The sequence below is a fragment of the Phodopus roborovskii genome, unplaced genomic scaffold (assembly GCF_943737965.1).
Source record: "Phodopus roborovskii unplaced genomic scaffold, PHOROB, whole genome shotgun sequence".
Classification (NCBI taxonomy): domain Eukaryota; kingdom Metazoa; phylum Chordata; class Mammalia; order Rodentia; family Cricetidae; genus Phodopus; species Phodopus roborovskii.
In genome coordinates this window covers 8787041-8807719 of record NW_026126413.1, presented here as the reverse complement: position 1 = coordinate 8807719, position 20679 = coordinate 8787041, and the positions used below count along the sequence as shown (strand labels likewise).

Below are 20679 nucleotides of genomic sequence, written 5' to 3'. Positions count from 1 at the left end.
GTTTCCAAACCATGACTCTCCTGACTTCTGCTATGGAAGCAGCTGATAACAGCTTGTTAACACATGTTAACGAGCTGTGGACTTGGACTGTAGGGTACATTCTTCTTCTGATGATGACTTTGGGGAAGTTCAAGGTAGGAGATGCACTAGCAGAAGCCACTTTATTGAGTTGCTTCGTGTTCCAGCTATGTGTCCTGGAATCTAGAGAACTTCAAAAGAGCTAAGTTTTCTCAGAACCTTGTCGGGATCCAAGGAAAAAAGTGCCAAAACTCATCAGCCAGGTGACTCCAGCTCCTCTTCCCAGGCTGGACATGAAGACTAGGTGGTTTTCCCTATGAAGCATAAAATCCAGGACTCAAACACCATTTCATGGGTTGTGCAGAGTAATGTGATGCTTGGTGAGTCAGAAAGAAATTACCATTAAATACACATATGTTGGTGGTATGAACAGGTTGCAAGGAATCAAAGGACTGTAAAGAAAAAGATAAACTCACCCTCTGCCTGTAATGCTGTGAACATTAGCATGCACCCTCCCTCCCTCCCTCCCTCCCTCCCTCCTTCCCTCATTGTTGTAGAGCAGATTCTGACATATCCCACGCTTACACTGACTTATCTATGCAGCCAAGAATGACTTTGAACTTCTGATCTTCCTGCCTTTGCCTCCCAAATGCTGAGGTTACAGTCACTAACCACTCTACCATTTGTACAGTGCTGCAGACCAAGCCCAGGGCTTCATGCATGTCAAGCAGATATTCTCTCTTGAGCAACATCTCCAGCCTGTCATGTCTAGATTTTTGAAAGGCTGTATCTAACCTAAGTTTTTTTTTTTTATATCATAAGTATTTTAAGGCAACTGCCTACATATAACAACAGCCAAAACAAGTGCAATTATCTCCCTTTTTAAGCAAGCTCAGATCTAAAATATTATACTTAGTGTTGGTTTTCTTTTAGAAGATTGCCCCTTGCTCCTAACTGTCAACATCTCTCCCTGTATTCCACCTACCAGTTGTCAATGTGCTGACCCCTTTTGCACCCCAATTACCAATTGCTACAAAGGACTTATATACTGCTATATGAAAAACAGTATTTTTCAGGGTAATTATTTGAAAACATAATTGGTTGAAAATAGATTGTATTGTGTTGTGGGATAACTTGATACTCTAATTAGTTTACCTGAGTTAGACACTTGATGCTGTAGTTTCATACAAAATGCCCCATAGAGGTTCATGGAATCTAGAGAACTTCAAAAGAGCTAAGTTTTCTCAAAACCTTGTCGGGATCCAAGGAAAAAAGTGCCAAAACTCATCAGCCAGGCTGGACATGAAGACTAGGTGGTTTTCCCTATGAAGCATAAAATCCAGGACTCAAACACCTTTACATGGGTTGTGCAGAGTAATGTGATGCTTGGTGAAAGGCTCAGTCCCTAGAGTAGGCGCATTGGGAAGCTCAATACACCTATATTAGGAAAAGCCTTGTTGTGGGGGGTGGTGACTGGTGGGACAGTAGTCCCTTGATCTCTCTGTTGTATTTCCTACCCATGAATTGAGCAATTTGTTTCATCATATACTCTCTGACATTGCTATCTGGTGCCCTATAAAAAATCCACCCCCAGCTCCCATCTACCCAGACCTTGACTGAAATCTCTAAAATTTAGCCAGATTAAACCTTTCCTTTCTTTTTATTGTATACTTCACCCCTTCTGTTTTGGAGGCAAGATCTTGCTATGCGGCCCAGGCTGGCCTTGAACTCCCTGTCTTTCCATCTCAGCCTCCAAAAGAACTGGGATTACAGGCATTCAGCACAGAATCGGGCCTTTTCTCTTCATAAGCTACTTACACCAGGTTTTTTGTTATAATGATGGAAAGCTAACTTGACTAGCATGCTTGGTCTTGTACAGTAGCTCTTAATACCCTGATGACTTGTTTAAACAGCACTGTCTTCCTTTCTTTTTCATCCCTTTTTTCTTTCTAAGTCCATTACCTTGGTTCAGGCTTATAAACAAGGTTCACACATAACAAACATCTCCCGTTCACCTTGAGTATGACATGTAGAAAGCAAAGTCCATCATTGTCATCTGCTTTTCCCTCTTCCCTACTCTTCTAGCTTCGCAGGCTAGTAGATATGAGCACAGAGAAGCCTTTCCCATTCAGCAGAGGAGACCGCCAGATGTTGGAGACAGCATAGCCTATTGTGCCCCTCTCCCTGGCTGATAACATTGGACTTCTTTTGTCCCCATTCTGAAGCTTTTCCCAGCCATGCCATGCTTTCCTTAAACAGTTTCCCGCCTTTCTTCCCTCCCCATCTCCTTCCATCTCACCCAGTCCCTCAGCAGTGTCTCCAGGGCGTCTGTTATACAAATTAATTGGTTATAATTACCGCTGTCAACATGTCACGCCTCTTCTGGGAAACGGCCAGGAGCTCCCTGCTTCCTATGGCAACAGCTGTCATCATGTCTCATGTCCCTGGTGAGCCTCAAGGGCCCAGGGGCTTCCCTGAGCTTTCCCCATGAGTCAGCCAGGCTCCTTTTATGTCTAGGGTTTGTCCAGAACCAGCTGCACACTTTCTCCCTGCCTGCTTACATAGACCAAATCAGGTCTTTACCCCATCTTTAGGGTTACCTAGTTACTCCAGGGATAACTCCATGCTGCCCTTTATCCAACCGTATACTTTATTATGGTGTCCCACCCTGTAGCAATAAACACAAGAGCCTTTCTTATATGGTTCTCTTGTTTTTCCTTGATAATGTATATTATTCTCAATTATTGTGTGTGTATACTTATATACGTGTATGCTTATATATATATATATCTTACGTATTTATGTATACATATATATGTGTGTGTATACATTACATATATATTTTTTTTAAATGCTGCAGGGGTCCGCCTAAGCTGGGTGATGAATTGTCAATTTTGTTGTTCAAACAAGGGTTTTTATTTGTATTTTCTCATATATTCTATTTTCTATGTGCCTAATAATCAGCCAGCAATTACTCTTTACTTATTAGGAGTTTGTTGAGCTTTTCAAAGCTGATGTTCAGAGCTACAGGCAGAGCAGATATTTCCAGAATTTGAAGTTTAGGTCACGCCAGATGTTAGGATCACAACACAGTAATCCCTGTCTCCACATGTTAAGGGGATCTGAAGCTGCTGTGTCCAGAGTCTCTGGGAACCTGCAGAGGCCCAGGGCTCACACTAACAACTGGATTTGTGTGCGGCTCAATGAAGGTGAGGGAGACAGGCTCTTCTGCTGAGAACAGCGAGTCTTGGCAGGAATGACTCAGGAAGGGACAGAAGGAGCATTCACTTCATACTTAGGATTTTCAGCACACAATGAGAAACATGAACTAGCCTGGCCTCTCGCTCACTGTGTATCCCTAGGCCAGCAATGACCTTGGCTCTCTGCTTTCTGAAGTACTGGCACAGTGCCCTAAGGTTTAATCTGATCTTTAAAAAAAAAAAAAAAAAAAAAAAAATTAGAGCCCAGTGGGTACTATGTCTTCCTTCAAAATGTGGGTGTGTAATGTATTCCTGTCTATTATTTGAACAACCTGGGCCATTTGCTGAATTTCCCAGGGTCCTGGCTTTCCTGGTGGCCACTCTGTACTGGGTCAGCTACAATAAGTGTGGTACTTTGGACTGTCCCCTACCTAAGGCCCAGCTCCTACGTGAATTACCCAGTTCGTAAGCCTGAAGTTATTTTTCTCTAATGCCAACAGGACTAATTCCACCCTTGCAAAATGGCTTGCCCTCCCCCCCCCCCCTTCTCTGGCACTGACGGGAATTGGCAAAGGTTCAGACAAAGGTGAGGTTGACAAGCTCCGGCACACTAGTGAGCTCTGTTCCTCTAAACTAAGCCCTCGTGTTCACCTCGTGTCCTGAATCCTTGTTTTGCCTAGAAATCCCACCCTTCCAGAAAGATATTTGAGGCCTGTTTCCTCCCAGTTTTTCTACACAGTGAACCACGGTGTGTCTCTTTTACAGAATGTGAATATAATCTTTCCAATCTTTCCAGGTGGATGGAAGTCTGCTTGGTTGAAGAATTGCCACCAACCACTGAACTGGAAGAAGGTCTCCGGAATGGAGTCTACCTTGCGAAGTTAGCCAAGTTCTTTGCCCCGAAAATGGTATCAGAGAAGAAGATCTATGACGTGGAACAGACACGTTATAAGGTAACCAGCCACCCAGGAGCTCAATGCTTTTGGCTTTGAGCTAAATGCAAGTTTGGTGAGCCTTTTCCTCTCCCTCTTTCATTCCTACTCTTTCTGTAAGGATTTGGGGTGGTCTTTGGAGCCTGTTGACAGTCATTCCTGAGGCTGAAACACAAGAAAGAAAGTGTTCTGTTTCCAGGCTAAGGCTGAGAGGTCTCTGTTTGGGTGTTCCCAAAGCTTCCGCTGTTATTCCTTCATGGAGGTCATTTTCAACTTTATTAGTGTTGATGACTATTAAAGAGTAGTGGTGGCAAGTGCCTTTAATCCCAGCACTTGGGAGGCAGAGGCAGGCAGATCTCTGTGAATTCTACAGAGCTAGTTCCAGGACTGGCTCCAAAGCAATACAGAGAAACCCTATCTGGAAAATAAAACAATAATAATAATAATAATAGTAAGAGTGCACCCTGCTTCCTTTTTACCACCATCACAGTTTACTGGTCTTCCTGAAGGAGTAAAATATTCAAAAGAAACTCCTCCCTGAGGATTAATAGGCAGTTAGTGGTTTCTGGGAGGCGAGGAGATGTTTTCTTCAGTAGTGTAACCACTGGTAAGTTACTCATGTACCTTAACTAGCTCTTTGTCCGTGCTCCTATGAGGAACTCTAGATTCATAGGTTCACAGATCAAAAGTAAGACATCAGAATAGAAGGGGGAGTGGTTGACAAGAGGGAAGAGATCACTTAGGGGTGGGGCAAAAGAAGGTAATAGGGTGAATATAATCAAAATACATTATACACCTGTATAAAAATGTCATAATAATACCAGTCCAGTGGTTCTCAACCTTCCTAATGCTGTGGCTCTTTAATACAGCTCCTCATGTTGTGATGGCCCCCAACTATAAAATTATTTCTTTACTACTTCATAAATGTAATTTTGCTCCTGTTATGAATTGTAATATACCAGATATGCAGAATATCTGCTATTTGACTCTGTGCAAAGGTCATTTGACCCTCCAAAGGAGTCCCAACCCACAATTTGAGAACCACTGCCTTAATGTATATAATTAACATATGTTAATAAAATGTGGTTGTTAAAAAGTTTCATGAACCAAATATTCTTTGATCTTGTGGTTCTGAAGACTTGGGACAGTGTAGCTAAAATGATAATGAAAGGTCAGATAGGAACATTTTTCTATTTGGTGTTTAAAACAACAACAAAAGGGATAGCCCTTTTGCATGTAAGTGGTTTAAAGATTTCTTTCATGACTAATTTGAGAAGAATCAGAAAATAAATATTGCTGCTACCATTGGGGGGTGGGTAACCCCAATAGATGAAAATGCTCTTATTTAAACTTGGAAGGAGTAGGGTTGGGGAGACAACATCAGAGTAAATATCAATCTTATATTAAAAAGTAATCTTATTCTTTCAGAGAGATTGAAAGATTTACAGGTCAAGTGCTGTTTTCTTTTAAGCTCAGTGGGGAAAGGAGGGTCGATGATGTAAAACTGGCTGGCGATGGGTGTGTAACTGTGGAAGCTGGCTCATAGACAATGGGAGTTTGATTCACTGTCCCTCCTCCTTCATGTGTGAACTTTTCCACTAAAAGGTGAAAGGGGCAACTCCAGACACCAAGCTGAAAGGTTCCTTTCTATGTTACAGATGGATCTGCAAGAGCCAGTTTAGAAGGTGTGGTGGTCTGTTACAGGAGATGCCTCAGCTTGTTCTCTGAAAGTCAAATGTTCAAAGATTCCTGGAAACTTGACCTTCCTTTTCTTTTCTTTTTCTTTTTGTTTTATCGAGTCTCTGCGGATGGTATGCAGACATGTATGTGTGTTTGCATGTGCACAGGTGTATATGAGGTACATGCCCTCAGTGGATTCTCTGGAGAACAGCTTTTTCATGATAGAAATTCTTAGTGGTTTCCTATGCTATCATAAAATTTCACATTTTTTTTTTTTTTTTTTTTTTTTTTTGGTTTCGATACCATAACAAAAAGAGATGAACCTTCATGAGTAAATGATGCAACTTCCTGTTCTTGAGTCCTTTAGGGCAAGAGACCTGTATATTCTCTTCAAGGACCCCTAGATTGTAAGATGACAATGGGGTGTTTAAACATAAGGGATGCCCCTTAACATGGGTGTGACCCTTCAGTGTGCCACCTGGAAAACCATGTGTTCAGAAAGCACAGGCTTCCTCCCACTGTGGCTGTAAAATAAGCCTTCCTGTTAGGCACAGCATTCCCAGGGTAGGTCATGTCCTTGATTCCTGAAGGACACAGTGTTAGGCACCGCAGCTTCTGTCTTCTTTGTCTAGCTGCAAGCATAGAACCCTGATGCCTCATGATTTAGGGTTAGAAAACTGACCGGGATACTGTGTATGAGCCTCTGGGTGTGTACTCTATCCGTAGGCAACTCTATCTTCTGTACAAGGGTATGCGGCCATGTTATATGTGCTATAGCACTTGCTACAGTCTCCCTTGGACATTCCACACTGTGTGGTAGAGATCCTCTTAGCATCCAGCAAGATGGTTCAGTGGGGAAAAGGTATTGGCCGCCAACTACCAACTTGACCCAAGTGATTATCCCTGGAACTCATGTGGTAGAAAGAAAAAACTGGTTCCCACAAATTGTCCTCTGACCTCCACACGCATGTAATGGCATGTACATGTGCAAACACACACACACACACACACACACACACACGTACAAATTAAATAGAACTTTTTTAAGTATTGTTTTGTGCTCAGTCCGCAGTGAATAATGCAGAAGGTGGCCCATGGGAGGGGCTTGGGAAATAGGTAAAGGACTACACGACAGCTTCAAGTAAGTCAAAAGCCTTCATCACGTCTGTGTGATTCCCTTGTGCATTAGTTACTACTCTGTTCCTGTGATAGAACATCATGACTGTGGCAACTTAGTAGAAGAAACAGTTTGTTTTGGCTTTAGGGTCCAGAGGGATACGAGTCCATGATGGCTGAGTAGGGGCATGGCAACAAGTATTAGACAGAAAGCTGAGAGCACACATCTTGTATGTCAAGTATGAACCACAAAGAACAGACTAGAAATAGACTCTGCACTCTCAAAGCCCACCCCAAGTGACATACTTTCTCCAACCCCCTAAACTTCCCAAACAGCACCACCAACAGGGGCCACGTTTTCAAATGCCTGAGCCTCTGGGGCCATTTCTCATTCAAACCATTGCATTCTACTCCCTGCCCTGCATAGTCTCATAGCCATGTATATCATAGTGTAAAATGCATTTATTTTAACTTCAGAAGTCTCCAAAGTCTCTCTCAGACTCGGCACTGGTCCAAAGTCTCTTCTGAGACTCAAGGCAATTTTTTCTTTGTAACCTACCCCCATAAAATCAAAAGGCAAATGACATCCTTCCAACATACAGTGGTGCAGAATGTACATTGTCATTTCAAAACGGAGGAGTAGAGGCATAATGAAGAAATACTAAGGACCAAAACCCAGCGAGGCAAACTCCAAATGTTGTAGTTCTCTGTCCCACGTCGCGTTTAATTTCAAAGACCTTAGGTGGAACCGCTTCTCAAGCCTTGCTCGGCACAACTGCCATCTTTCTTCTTGGGTGATTCCACGCCCTTTGTGCAGATTTCCTTGGCAGAGGTCCCACGACTTTGCCATCTCCAACATCTTGGGGTCTCCCCCATAACCCTGAGCTCTGTTTTCACAGCTTCCTGAACTCTTGGGACCTTCTTTTGGTGGGTACTCCTTTTCTACATGCTGGCTGACCCCAGTAGCTCTCTAGAACTTAGAGAAAGAAGCCACAACTCCTCCATCCTTGTGTCCTTTGTGCCTCTGCTACAGCATCATGTGAATGACACTGCCAAGTGTGGCTGCCAGCCCCACTTGGGATGGACCCCGCCCCCATTGAACCATATTAGCATAGAGCTTTTATTTGGTTGCTTTCTAGGAACAGAAAATTGCCTTAGGCTGTTTCACAAGCTGAAAGTGTATCAAGGTGTGACCTTGTCTTAAGAGCACCCCTCCCTTTATTTTAGTACAGGGCATGCCTCTCTCCTTACTGGTGATCCTCTGGTCTCTTTCAGCACGAGCCTTGGTTTAAGTTTCCTGGTGCTCTATTCACTTCAGACTGTACATTTCCTATTTCTTTCTGCTCTACTTGTTATTTCTCATTGTAGATCTGATTCATAATAACCATGCAACAGAGTCAATATTAGTTTGCCTTTGAATTGCCTCTGTCAAAGAAATGAGTCTATTGCTTTTTATCTTAGCCCTAGACAAGTTCTTAGGGCACAAACAGAACACTACTAGATTCTTTGCAAAATATCACAGGAGTGACATTGGCTTCTATTACTGTGATAAAAACATCATGTTCAAAAGCAAGGAGAGTGTTGTTCCAGTTTACAAATCTCAATCCACCATCAAAGGCAGTCAGGACAGGAGCTCGAGAAACCTGGAGGTAGGAACTGCAGCAGAGGTCATGGGGGGGGGGGGTGCAGCTTCCTGGCTTGCTCTTCATGTCTTGCTCAGCCTGCTTTCTTATAGCACTCAGGACCGCCAGCCCGTCCAGGGAGAGCGATATACAACAAACCAACAGCCAACATCAAACTATATGGAGAGAAGCTTAAGGCGATCTAAAATCAGGAACAAGATAAAGCTTTCAACTCTTTCCATATCGCTTCAATATTATATTTGAAGTTCTAGCTAGAGCAATAAGAAAACAAAAGGAGATCAAGGGGATAAAAATTGGAAAGGAAGAAGTCAAATTTTCACTGTTTGCAGATGATATGATAGTTTACATATGTGACAAAAAAAAAAAAAAAAAAAACTCTACTAGGGAACTCCTACAGCTGATAAACACCTTCAGCAAAGTGCCAGGATACAAGATTAATTTAAAAAAAAAAAATCTGTAGGCCTACTATATATAGATGATAAATGGGCTGAAAAAGAAATCAGAGAAACATCACCCTTTACAATAGCCACAACAGCATAAAATATCTTGTGGTAACGCTAACCAAACAAGTGAAAACCCTCTATAATAAGAACTTTGAGTCTCTAAGGAAAGAAATTAAAGAAGGTACCAGAAAATGGAAAGATCTCCCATGCACTTGGATAGGTAGAATCAACATAGTAAAAATGGCAATCTTGCAAAAGCAATTTATGGATTCAATACAATCCCCATCAAAATACTAGCACAATTCTTCACAGACCTTGAAAGAACAATACTCGACTTTATATGGAAGAACAAAAGACCCAGGATAGCCAAAATAACCCTGTACAATAAAGGAACTTCCAGAAGCATCACCATCCCTGACTTCAAGCTCTACTATAGAGCTATAGTCCTGAAAACAGCTTGGTATTGGCATAAAAACAGACAGGAAGACCAATGGAATCTAATTAAAAACCCTGATATTAACCCACACACCTATGAACACCTGATTTTTGACAAAGAAGCTAAAATTATACAATGGAAAAAAGAAAGCATCTTCAACAAACGGTGCTGGCATAACTGGATGCTGACTGCAGATAGATCCATATCAATCACCATGTACAAAACTTAAGTTCAAATGGATCAAAGACCTCAACAGAAACCAAGCCACACTGAATCTTTTAGAAGAGAAAGTAGGAGGTACCTTTACAGGAATTTATGCAGGAGACCACTTCCTGAACTAAACAGCAGTAGCACAGACACTAAGATAAATGGGACCTCCTGAAACTGAGAGGCATCTGTAAGGCAAAGGACACAGTCAACAAGACAAAACAGCAGCCCACAAAATGGGAAAAGATATTCACCAACCCCACATCTGACAGAGGGCTGTGTTCCAAAATATACAAAGAACTCAAGAGCTAGTTACCAAGACACCAAATAATCCAATTAAAAGGGGGTACAGAACTAAATAGAGAATTCTCAATAGAGGAATCTAAAATGGCTGAAAGCACTTAAGAAAGTGCTCAACATCCTTAGCAATCAGGGAAATGCAAATCAAAACAACTCTGAGATACCATCTTACTCCTGTCAGAATAGTTAAAATCAAAAATAACAATGACAGTTTATGCTGGAGAGGGTGTGGAGAAAGGGGAACACTCCTCCACTGCTGGTGGGAGTGCAAATTGGTAAGGCCACTTTGGAAATCAGTATGGCATCTCCACAGGAAAATGGAAATCAGTCTACCTCAAGATCCAGAAATTTCACTCTTAGGCATATACCCAAAAGATGCACATTCACATAACAAAGACATCTGTTCAACTATGTTCATAGCAGCACTATTTGTAATAGCCAGAACCTGGAAGCAACCTAGATGTCCCTCAACTGAAGAATGGATAAAGAAAATATAGTACATTTACACAATGGAGTACTACTCAGCAAAAAATAAAAAATGGAATCTTGAAATTCGCAGGCAAATGGATGGAACTGGAAGAAACCATTCTGAGTGAGGTAACCCAGTCTCAAAAAAGACAAACATGGTATGTACTGACTCATATATGAATTTTAGACATAGAGCAAAGGATTACCAGCCTATAATCCATACCACCAGAGAAGCTAGGAAACAAGGAGAACCCTAAGAGAGACATACATGGTTCCCTGGAGAAGGGGAAAGGGACAAGATCTCCTGAGCAAATTGGGAGCATGGGAGGAGGGGACAGAGATTTAGGAGGAAGAGGAGGACATGAGGGAGCAGGAAGATTGAGTTGGGGACAGAATAGAGGAGAGCAAGAAAAGAGATATCACAATAGAGGGAGCCTTTATAGGTTTAAAGAGAAATCTGGCACTAGGGAAATGTTCCAAGACCTACAAGAATGGCCTCAACTAAAAATCTAAACATTAGTGGAGAAGCTACCTTAAATCCCCTTCCCCAAAATGAGACTGATGACTACGTTATATGCCATCCCAGAGCCCTCATCTAGTAACTGATGGAAGCAGAAGCAGACATCCACAGCTAAGCACTAAGCTGAACTCCTCAAATCCAGTTGCAGAGAGAGAGAAGTGGTGAGCAAAGAGGTCATGACCAGGCTGAAGAGCTCCACAGAAACAGCTGACCTAAACAAGGGGTGTTGTAAGGTTTTTCCGCCCGCCTGCCCGCCTGGACCTGCTACTGTGCCAGCCCCAAATAACGCGCAGAGATGCTGTATTAGATATAATTCTGTTTGTCAGTTACTTGTTTCTTATCGGCTAGCTCTGTCTTAAGTATAAACCCATTTCTATTAATCTAAGTATTTCCACGTAGCCTCATCTTACCGGAGAGGGGTTGGCGTTGTGCTCTCCCCAGTCTCTTCATGTTGACTCCTCCTTACTACTTCCTCGACCTTGTACATAACCTTGGTCAGCCAGCATATTTTTAACAGGCTCAGTAGTTAGGACCGCTCCCATGGCCTGAAGCACATCTCTCCCCCAAAGATTAACAGGGATATGACTTAACACAAAAGGCTGAAAAAGACCTGTATGTCCTTCATCATCTGACCATTTAAGAAACTGAGTACTATATTTTGGAGCCTCAGCAGTTCCTTTTGAAATGTCCTGGTTGTCCACACCAAAATTAAGTCTTTTGTTTGGCTCCTCCATTGTTCCCACCTCTTTAAATAACTGAAACTATACTTGGCCCATAATGTGATGACCATCTATGTACCAACATATGTGTATATAGTCATTAAGACTTGGCCTTATGGGGACTTGTTTGCATTTTCAAATGCCAATTGTTTAACTATGGACATGGTATTTCAACACCGAAAATGCGGCCTGCCAGTTGTAGGAGGCAGCCTGCAAATTCTGAATAGGGCTCAGACAGTCCCTGAAATACCTTAGATAGTTGTTCTCCTGCAGCCTTATTAGGCAGGGCTTTCCAAGCTCTAGTAGCAGCAGCAGCGATTTGCACATAGACCACTGGGTCAAAAAGAATTTGAGCTGCAGTTGTAGCATATTGCCCAGTGCCTGTGAGCATATCTAAATTCCTAGCAGGAAATCCAGAAGCAACATTACTTTGCGTGGTTTCCTTGGAAAATTCTTGAAATTTGCCTCTCCAGAGCAAATAGTCACCCCCACTCAGCATGGCTCTACAGAGCTGCATCCAATCACTAGGGGTGAAATTTAACGCTACGAACGACTCAAAAATTGTCTGAGTAAAAGGAGCATGATGCCCTTAAGCAGTGACAGCCTCTTTAAGCTGTTTTATATCCTTAAAATTTAATGGGATGTGCTCCCTAACCCTGTTATCCTGAGGATCCACTGTCTCAATCACTGGAAACACCTGTCTTTCCTTTTCTAATGCTTCTACCTTGGTTATTAAATCTTTGACCTCTTCCTCTAACCCTCGAGGTGTAGAGGCCCTACTAAAGGAATCGGAATCACAAAAGGGGTTGTGCCGTCCGGTCGGCATATGTGCTCATCAGCTTCAGTTTCTGATTCCGAAGTATCCTCCTCATCAGTTAAGGTAGGACTATCATCATCTAGTTGGGAATCCCTCTTGTTCCCTGATAGATTTCACAGATTCTAAATCTTGTACTTTCCTCAAAAGTCCTATTCGTCTCTGCCATTTTTTCTTTTACTTTATGGTAATTAATTCTTTAGCTGTCTTGTTTTAATCCTGGTTCCCTGTCTTTTTAATAGGGCCACTAATTACCCACTGAACATTTCCTTACAGTTATTGGCACCCATCCTTCAATACACCCTCATTTACTTACTTTTGTCAGCCGGCCTTCGAGGGCAATCCCTTAGGTGATCCTTTCTTTCCCAATCTCGGTGGGACCTCCACTTGTAGCACCCGCGTTACCATCTGTTCCACGAATCGGATGAAGACCTAGAGATTGAAATAAAGACAAGACAGTGGGTCATTCGTTCAATGGCAATGTCGGAACGCCAAATGCTGAATGCCGTTTATTGAGGGGAAAGAACGGGCTTAAATACTGACTTACAGCACAGTGGAAAATTCCAGGAATTTTAGGTTTAGCTCCTCCCTATGAGGGGTGTGTTGTCACAGGTGTGTGTCATCAAAACGGGAAAAGTAACAACAACAGCCTTGGGGCAAGGAGTTCCAGCCAACAGCTTCAGGCTTTTCAAGGCTCCTTGAGGGTCCAATGTAGGGTCCTACAAAGGGGGAGCTCATGGACCCCAGACTGAAAGCTGGGAAGTCAGCATAGGACCAACCCAGACTCCCTGAACGTGGGTGTCAGTTAGGAGGCCTGGGCAATTATGGAGCCTTTGCTAGTGGATCAGTATTTATACCTAATGATGAATGGACTTTGGGAGCCCATTCCACATAGAAGGATACTCTGTCAGCCTAGACACATGGGGAAGGGCCTAGGCCCTGCTCCAAATGATATGACAGACTTTGAAGATTCCCCCATGGAAGGCGTCATCCTCCCTGGGGAGGAGGGTAGGAAGAGGGAACTAGGATTGACATGAAAAACAAGCTTGTTTCAATTTTTTTTAAATTGTGGGGGGTGGCTGGTCACAAAAAAGAAAAAGAAGAAGATATCTTATTTTGGCTTATGATTCCAGAAGAATAAGAGTCCATGATGGTCAAGTAGAGGTATAGTAACAAGCATTAGGCATGGCAGCAGGAATAGGAAACTAAAAGCATACATCTTGAGTTCTAAGCATGAAACAGAGAAAACAAAATAGAAATAGAAGGCATTTTTCTCTTAAAGCCCACTCCTAGTCACATACTTCCTTCAGCAAGGCCATACCATCTTAACTTCCCAAACACTCCCACCAACAGCAGACCAAGTATTCAAACACACCTGAGCCGGGGGGGGGGGGGGCAATCTACTATTCAAGCCACTGCACCTTGGAACTTGCTCAAGATGCTTAGAGTCTGAGCTTCTGCCTGTGGGGGCCTACTGCAGGGCTATCTGAGGTGTGTGAGCACAAAGTGAACTCTTGCCCCTCACTGCTGAAATGAGATTCACCTATAGGAGAGTCTTGTGTTGTATGAAGATTTGACAGCAAATGATAAAGCAGGGGAATAACAATGCATAAACAAAATGATAATGCAGGAAAAGATAGAGAAGTAATACTGTGAACACAGCACATGAAGCTTGATATCCATGTTTGAAAACCTTAACTCTGAAATGGTCTCAAGTCTGAAACTGCGAGAGCCAGCCATTCTCAAAGGGTCTTGGATGTCAGAGCATTTTCGATTTGGATTTTTGGACTAGAGATGCTCAACTGATAATATCTATACAAATATCCCAACATTTGTACCACTTTGAAATCTGAAACATCAGACCACAAAGATATCCAATAAGGACATTCAATCTGTATGGAGCAGAGCTCATTTCAATACACCACTCCCCAGCACCTGCCCTGTGCCCAGCACTGTTCTAGGTGGTGATAGCAGAGCACTTCTGATGCTATGGTGCTTGTGGCTGGGGAGACTATCATTATGCAGTTCAACTCGTGACCAGCCTGTACAGAAGACTTGGTAATCGGTATCAACAGATGGCAATGGGTAGGAGCTGAGCTTTGTTGGGAGGTTTTCCCCGAGATTAGAAAGAAAGAGAAGAAAGCTGATTGTCTTCATTATTTTTCTTGTCTCTAACACAAAATACCTTTTTAAAAAGGAACTGAGGGAGGATTTACTGGGCTCACCATTGAGGGTGCAGTCCATCATGGTGAGGAAGTCATGGCCAGAGAAACATGAGATGGCAGGTAACACTCCTCTGCAGGAAGGAGGGAGAAAAGGGAGAACTCTGTGGAGCTCAGCTTGCTTTCTCCTTTTTCTTCAGTCCATGCTTCTCAGCCCATCTAATAGTTAGGCTAGGCCTTTCCATCTCAATTAACCCCACTCTAGAAACTCACAGATGCCCAGAGCTTTGTCTCCTTGGTGACTCTAGACCTTGTCTAGGTGACAGTCGATGTTAACTAGCACATCATCCCTGCATGGTTGAATGGGAAGAACATATTGACAGGGAACTTGGTAAAAGTCTCAGGAACGTTTAGCCACAGGGGCACAGCTGACTAGCTGGCATGTGTTCATTGAGGGCCACACTTGTTCTCAGCCACTGTGAGCAGCAGAATGAACAGTGTCTGGACTTGGAATTGGGGTGCCATGAAGAGCCTGTTCTACTTCAACAACTTCTGTTGAGGTGATAATCTACCCCAACAAAAAGCAACTTAGGGGAGAAAGGGTTTTAGTTCACAGTTTCAGGTTATGTCCACCATAGCAGGGAAGTCAAGGTATCAGGGACTTCATAGTCAAGAACAGAAAGAAATGAATACATTCAATGCCAGCTATTCAGCTCACCTTCTTCACTCTCTAGGATACAAGCCCAGGATACAAGCCCAGGAAATGGTGCCTCCCACAGTGGACTGGGTCTTTCCACATCATCTAACTTAATCAAGACTTACCTCTACAGACATGCCCATAGTCGAACTAATATAATTGAGATAGATAATCTCTCATTGATAAATCTCTCACTGATAATCTCTCATTGAAACTTTCTTAGGTGATTAAAGACCATGGTTAATTGACAAAGCTGACCATCAATCACAAAGCCCTAACTCCGTGTCTGTTACATTAAGCATGAATGACATCAGAGTGTCTCGCATTAGTACCCTCAGTTTTCCCACTAAATAAACATTGTGAGGTAATTGTTCCAGGCTATCTTGTAGACATGGTTCTAATATGCAGGAAGTCAGACCTAGGGAAGATTTGCATAATTTCTCGTCTATGTAATTGAAACAGGATGAACTCCATTTGCTTGCAGTGAAACAGTTTAGTAATAGAGAATGAACACATACCTGTAATATCAAATTAGAAGACTATATTGTTCCACATGAAATATAAGCCCATTAGGTAGATCGAAGAATCCCTTGCATAAATATGGCCATAGCCAAGGTCATTTCATCTCATATTTATATATAGGACTGATTTTTTTTAAAGACTCCAAAAAAAAGCTACAGTAGATGAGAATATTTTGAGTTCATTCAGAAAACCCATTTTCATGTTAATTGAAACAAGTCCATAGACTGAGACAGTTGTTGCTACAATCCTCGCACAGGACCTCAAGTAAACCTGGACCTCAGATGTTTGAGATGAAGAATCTGAAATCTGTTGGATTTCTGAGGACCCACCCACCTTTTCAGTCAGCCTGTCTATATGAAGCAGAGACTCTTTTCTGATCTTACAGATGAGGGAAAGTTTCCAATCTAGCATGGTGTATCCTGGTTTAACTGTTGAAGCCCTCTGCATTTTCAGCTAGACTTTGCAACTACAGACTTTCTCTTTGTTCTCATTATGATCTCCTAGCTCAGGACAGCATTTTAAGGCTAAGGAAGGAAGGCACAATGGGATTTGCAATTTTTCTGAGATTCCTTCCCTAACAAGTCCACTGAAGAAAAATTGTGTTTCTCGATACATGTTGACTCCAGAACATAACTTCGGCTAACAAAAGTCTTTAATTAACTCACTGGAACAAGGAAAGAACTGGATATTCCCAGTGCCACAGGGATGAGGTCAGTCGGATGGTCTCAGCACACAAATCAGCGCTTCTGCTGGGCGCTTTTAATACAGACTTAGGAGCATAGGGATTGGTTTTCCTTGGGTGTTGTCAGGCAGTGTCATCAACTTAGAGCACTGTCATTTTTATAAAGAAGACAGAAGACTGAATGGGAACCAGATTGTCATTTACAAACCAGAATACATCACATACCAGTCGTGTTCCACCCAGGTACTTACTGTGCTAGATGGGAAACCATTTCGTTAAGTTGTGTGCTGGTGGCCCTCATCTCTGTCTCCATTCAGACTTAGTCAAAGATTGTGTCTGTCTTGTTCGTCTGTGGCCACAGACTGCTCTTATCTGAGGGCTGCTGGAATTCTGCAAACATTCCTACTGTGTTATAAAGAGACACTGCAGCCTGACCGCCACCTCTGGACTCTGTGTTTTCCCTCTTTTCTATCTAATTTATCTTCTTTCTCCCCCTCTCCCCCATTCCTTTCTACTCCCAGCTATTCTATAACACTTGATTTCTTCCTGCTGAAGAATAACCAGGCAACCGTTAAAGTCTGTGTCCCCCACCACTGGCCCGGCACAAGGGAGTGTCAGCACTCAGGAGGAATCTGAGACCCCATCATGGCTCCCAGGAGCTACTGAACTTGAGAAAATCATTTTATCTTTTTAACCCGTTTTCCTTATACTAAAAAGTAGAACTAAGGATCATGCTGAAAAGTATTTGGAAAATTAGAAACAATGTACATAAAATACTTAACACATTGTGCAAACACAAACTGTGACTCTTACTAAGCAACCAGCCTTGTTGAAAGTGATTATCTGTCTCTGGGTATTAGTTATATGATGAAACTTGCTGTTGTTATTTTTTTCGCAAACTCATTTCAAATTAATGTGAAGTAGATAACATTCTATTATGCATTAAATGAAAACTACAAGACAGCTTGGTGTATCATGACTTGATATAACTTCATGGAGGGGCAGTGTGTTTGGGACTTGTACACTGTAAAGAAGAAATGAGACACACACACAAAGACTGTTTTAACTGTGCAGGAAAAGATCAGACGGCATTTCTGCTGAATATTTACTTCTTGTACAGGGCCAGGATTAATATTAAGACATGAGAAATGTACACTAAAGTCAGCTCTGATATAGAATGGGTTGTGCTTTCATCTTTATATCCTCCAGGTTTCCTATAGCGATAGATATCAATGCTGGGCAGGAGGAAGTATTTAGCTTTCTAAAAAAAAAAAAAAAATCCTGTGCAGAGCTGAAACATGGTAGTGCATGCCTGTAATTCTAGCACTCAGGAAGGAGGCTGAAGCTAGAGAAGTGTGCAAGTTCAAGGTGAGTCTAGGCTGCATTTCAAGTTTCAGGCCCACCAGAGTAACACAGTAAGACCTAGTCTCAAAGAAAAGAAAAAGACAAAGATAATAATAATTATAACTTAAAGTTATACCTCAAATTGCTAGACTTCTCAGCCATAATTACTAAGACCTTGACACCATGTGAGCGTGAACTTGTGCATACACGTTTCACAAAACATCCTGAGGTAGATAGACATTATGTGGTGTTCAAAATTCAAGTTCAAAATTACCCTGAAATGTAAGCTGTAGATAGACATTATGTGGTGTTCAAAATTCAAGTTCAAAATTACCCTGAAATGTGAGCTGTAGACTAGCATAACCCATCACAGATAACTAGGGTGTTGTTGATGTACTGTCTAGTCTATCTATTTTGTCTGGATTTGTTTTATGTGAGCATCAAAGACTGTTCCTGGAGAAGCAAGGTTGAATAGCATTCTGGTAATGAAAATATATTTATATTGCAGATGACTCTTTTTATTGTGTGATCTCATATTTCTTTCTTTTTTTTTTTTTTTTCTCCTGTCATATTAGAAATCTGGCCTTCATTTTCGTCACACAGATAATACTGTGCAATGGTTAAGAGCTATGGAGGCCATCGGACTACCCAAGGTAAGCTTTTGCACAGCAGATGCTAAATGGGGAAGACAAAAAAGTCACGCACAAACACCTTGCTTTGAAAACTGATTGGCCGCCTGAGACTTGTCTCTGCCTGGGAAGGCCTGCGCAAAGATACATGTGGCAAAAAAAATCACAATGAATAAATGCATAGCTACAGGGCAGACAGGTGAAAGTGTGTCTAAATTAAACCAAGTGAGAACTAGCTTTAGCTGATCTTTAAGTAGTCAGCTTCTCTCTTATAGTGCTGTAAATCACTGTGATTTAAATGTTCTATCTGTTTTTATGTGTCGGTGTGCACATGGGTACACACATGCCAGGGTGTCTGGAGGCCAGAGGACCAATTGGAGGCGTCCTTCCTCGCTTCCCATCCTGTTGAAGCAAGGCATCTCTTGTCTTCATTGCGTATTTCAGGCTAGCTGGCTGGTGAATTTCCAAGCAATTCTGTCCCCACTTCCCATCTCGCCATCAGCATGCTAGAATTACAGACATATCCCACTTCATCTGGCTTCTTACGTGGTCTCCAGGGGTCAAACTTCGGTCATCTGGCATGCATAGCTACTGTTGTTTGTTTGTTTGTTTTTTAACCTGCTGAGCCATCTCCCTGGCCCATATATTTATTTTTTTAATTATTATTATTATAAATCATGGTATCACTTTAAATTTGGAAGGCTAGAGGCTTGTAGCTGTTACTCCTAAAATAGATCGACCAAATAAAATCCAATCAGTAAGCATTCAGCACTTGGTAAATTCAAAGAGAAGAAATAGATTCATGGGGGGAAATGAGGAAATTACATTTGATGAAAATCATAGGACTACTTTTATTTCAAAAGGATTATAGAGTCATGGGAGCTTTCAAAAATAGTATGTCTCTGTGTAGCTGTCATTCAGCTTCCCTCAGTACTGACATTTTTATAACTGTAGTACAATGTTAGATAGAAATTGGAGTGTTTTATGTGGGGTATTTTCTTTTTCTTTTTTATGACGGGGTCTCTGAGTAACTAAGGCTGCCTTGGAATTCACTTTATAGCCCAGGCTGGCCTCAAACTTGTGGAATCCTCCTGCCCCAGCTTCTGAATAATGGGGTGATCAACATGAGCCACCCCCAGCTGCCACTGGGGTGTGACTATAAACTAGAACACTAGCCTTAACCAGTCTTTCTTCTGTGCATTTGTTTGTACTAGCAAGCGGGAATGTATTGTTCGTGCAGTTGCTTCCCATGAATGGATCTGCATGCCCCCGACTGCTCTCCAGACACATTCACCACAGGGAAATGGGCTTTTATCTTACATCCCTCCCCCAGCTCCCTGGCAATCACTAAATGTTCCCATCATTACCATTTTTTGTCAGTTTGATATTGGGATGTGGACCCATACGGTGAGCAGCCTCTAGGGGTTGGCTTTTTGCACTTGAGTTTTCTGCCCTCGAGACCTTTCCCGATTCCACCTGTGTCAAGGCCTCAGTCCTTCCCATTGCTTGGTACACATAGCTACTTTAAAGAAATGATTTGCAGGATGTCACCGTGAAGACGGGGGGAAAGGCATAAGCTGCCTTACGAATGCCCATGTTATTATTTTACTACTAAGCCAGGTTTGCTGTTAAAAAATGTTAACTATGTAGGCTGGGAATGTAGTGCAGTGGTAAAGTACTTGCCTACCATGTGAAGCCCTAGCTTCAAAAACACTCCCACAGCAGGGACTAGAGAGATGGTTTAGCAGCCAGGATTACTGGCTGCTGTTAGCGGACACTTCAGTTCAGTTCCCGGCACCACACGGTGGCATAGTCTCATCATCTTTTTACTCATGTTTTTAAAATTATCAACATTTAATTCATTCTGCCATCTTCAATCAACTAGTCCCCCAAAACATTAAATATGGCTCCCTTCTGAACACTAGTTGCCACACAAAATCAATTAATTTTGACTTATCAAGCGCTAAGTGAAGGCTTTGGGTGGGGGAAAAATTAATAAGAGAGAACTTCAGATAGAATTTTCTTGGTGAAAAATGGCATCTGATTAGGACAATTTCATGATGTATGAAAAATGTGCTTGCACCTTTCCAAGTCATTTTAACATTGACTTTCACATGAAGTCTTGACAGATGATGTTAAAGGGCAGG

At 42.2% G+C, this 20679-nt stretch overlaps 1 protein-coding gene across 1 annotated transcript in view; it reads left to right on the top strand.

The window, feature by feature from the left end:
* The window catches only part of Iqgap2 (IQ motif containing GTPase activating protein 2), a 258214-nt gene that overhangs the window by 122298 nt on the left and 115237 nt on the right, over positions 1-20679 (top strand). Inside the window, exons 3-4 of the mRNA XM_051183006.1 lie at positions 4015-4171; positions 18479-18556. Of these exons, the coding sequence (XP_051038963.1) occupies positions 4015-4171; positions 18479-18556 (235 nt within the window). The remainder of the gene's footprint in view (positions 1-4014; positions 4172-18478; positions 18557-20679) is intronic.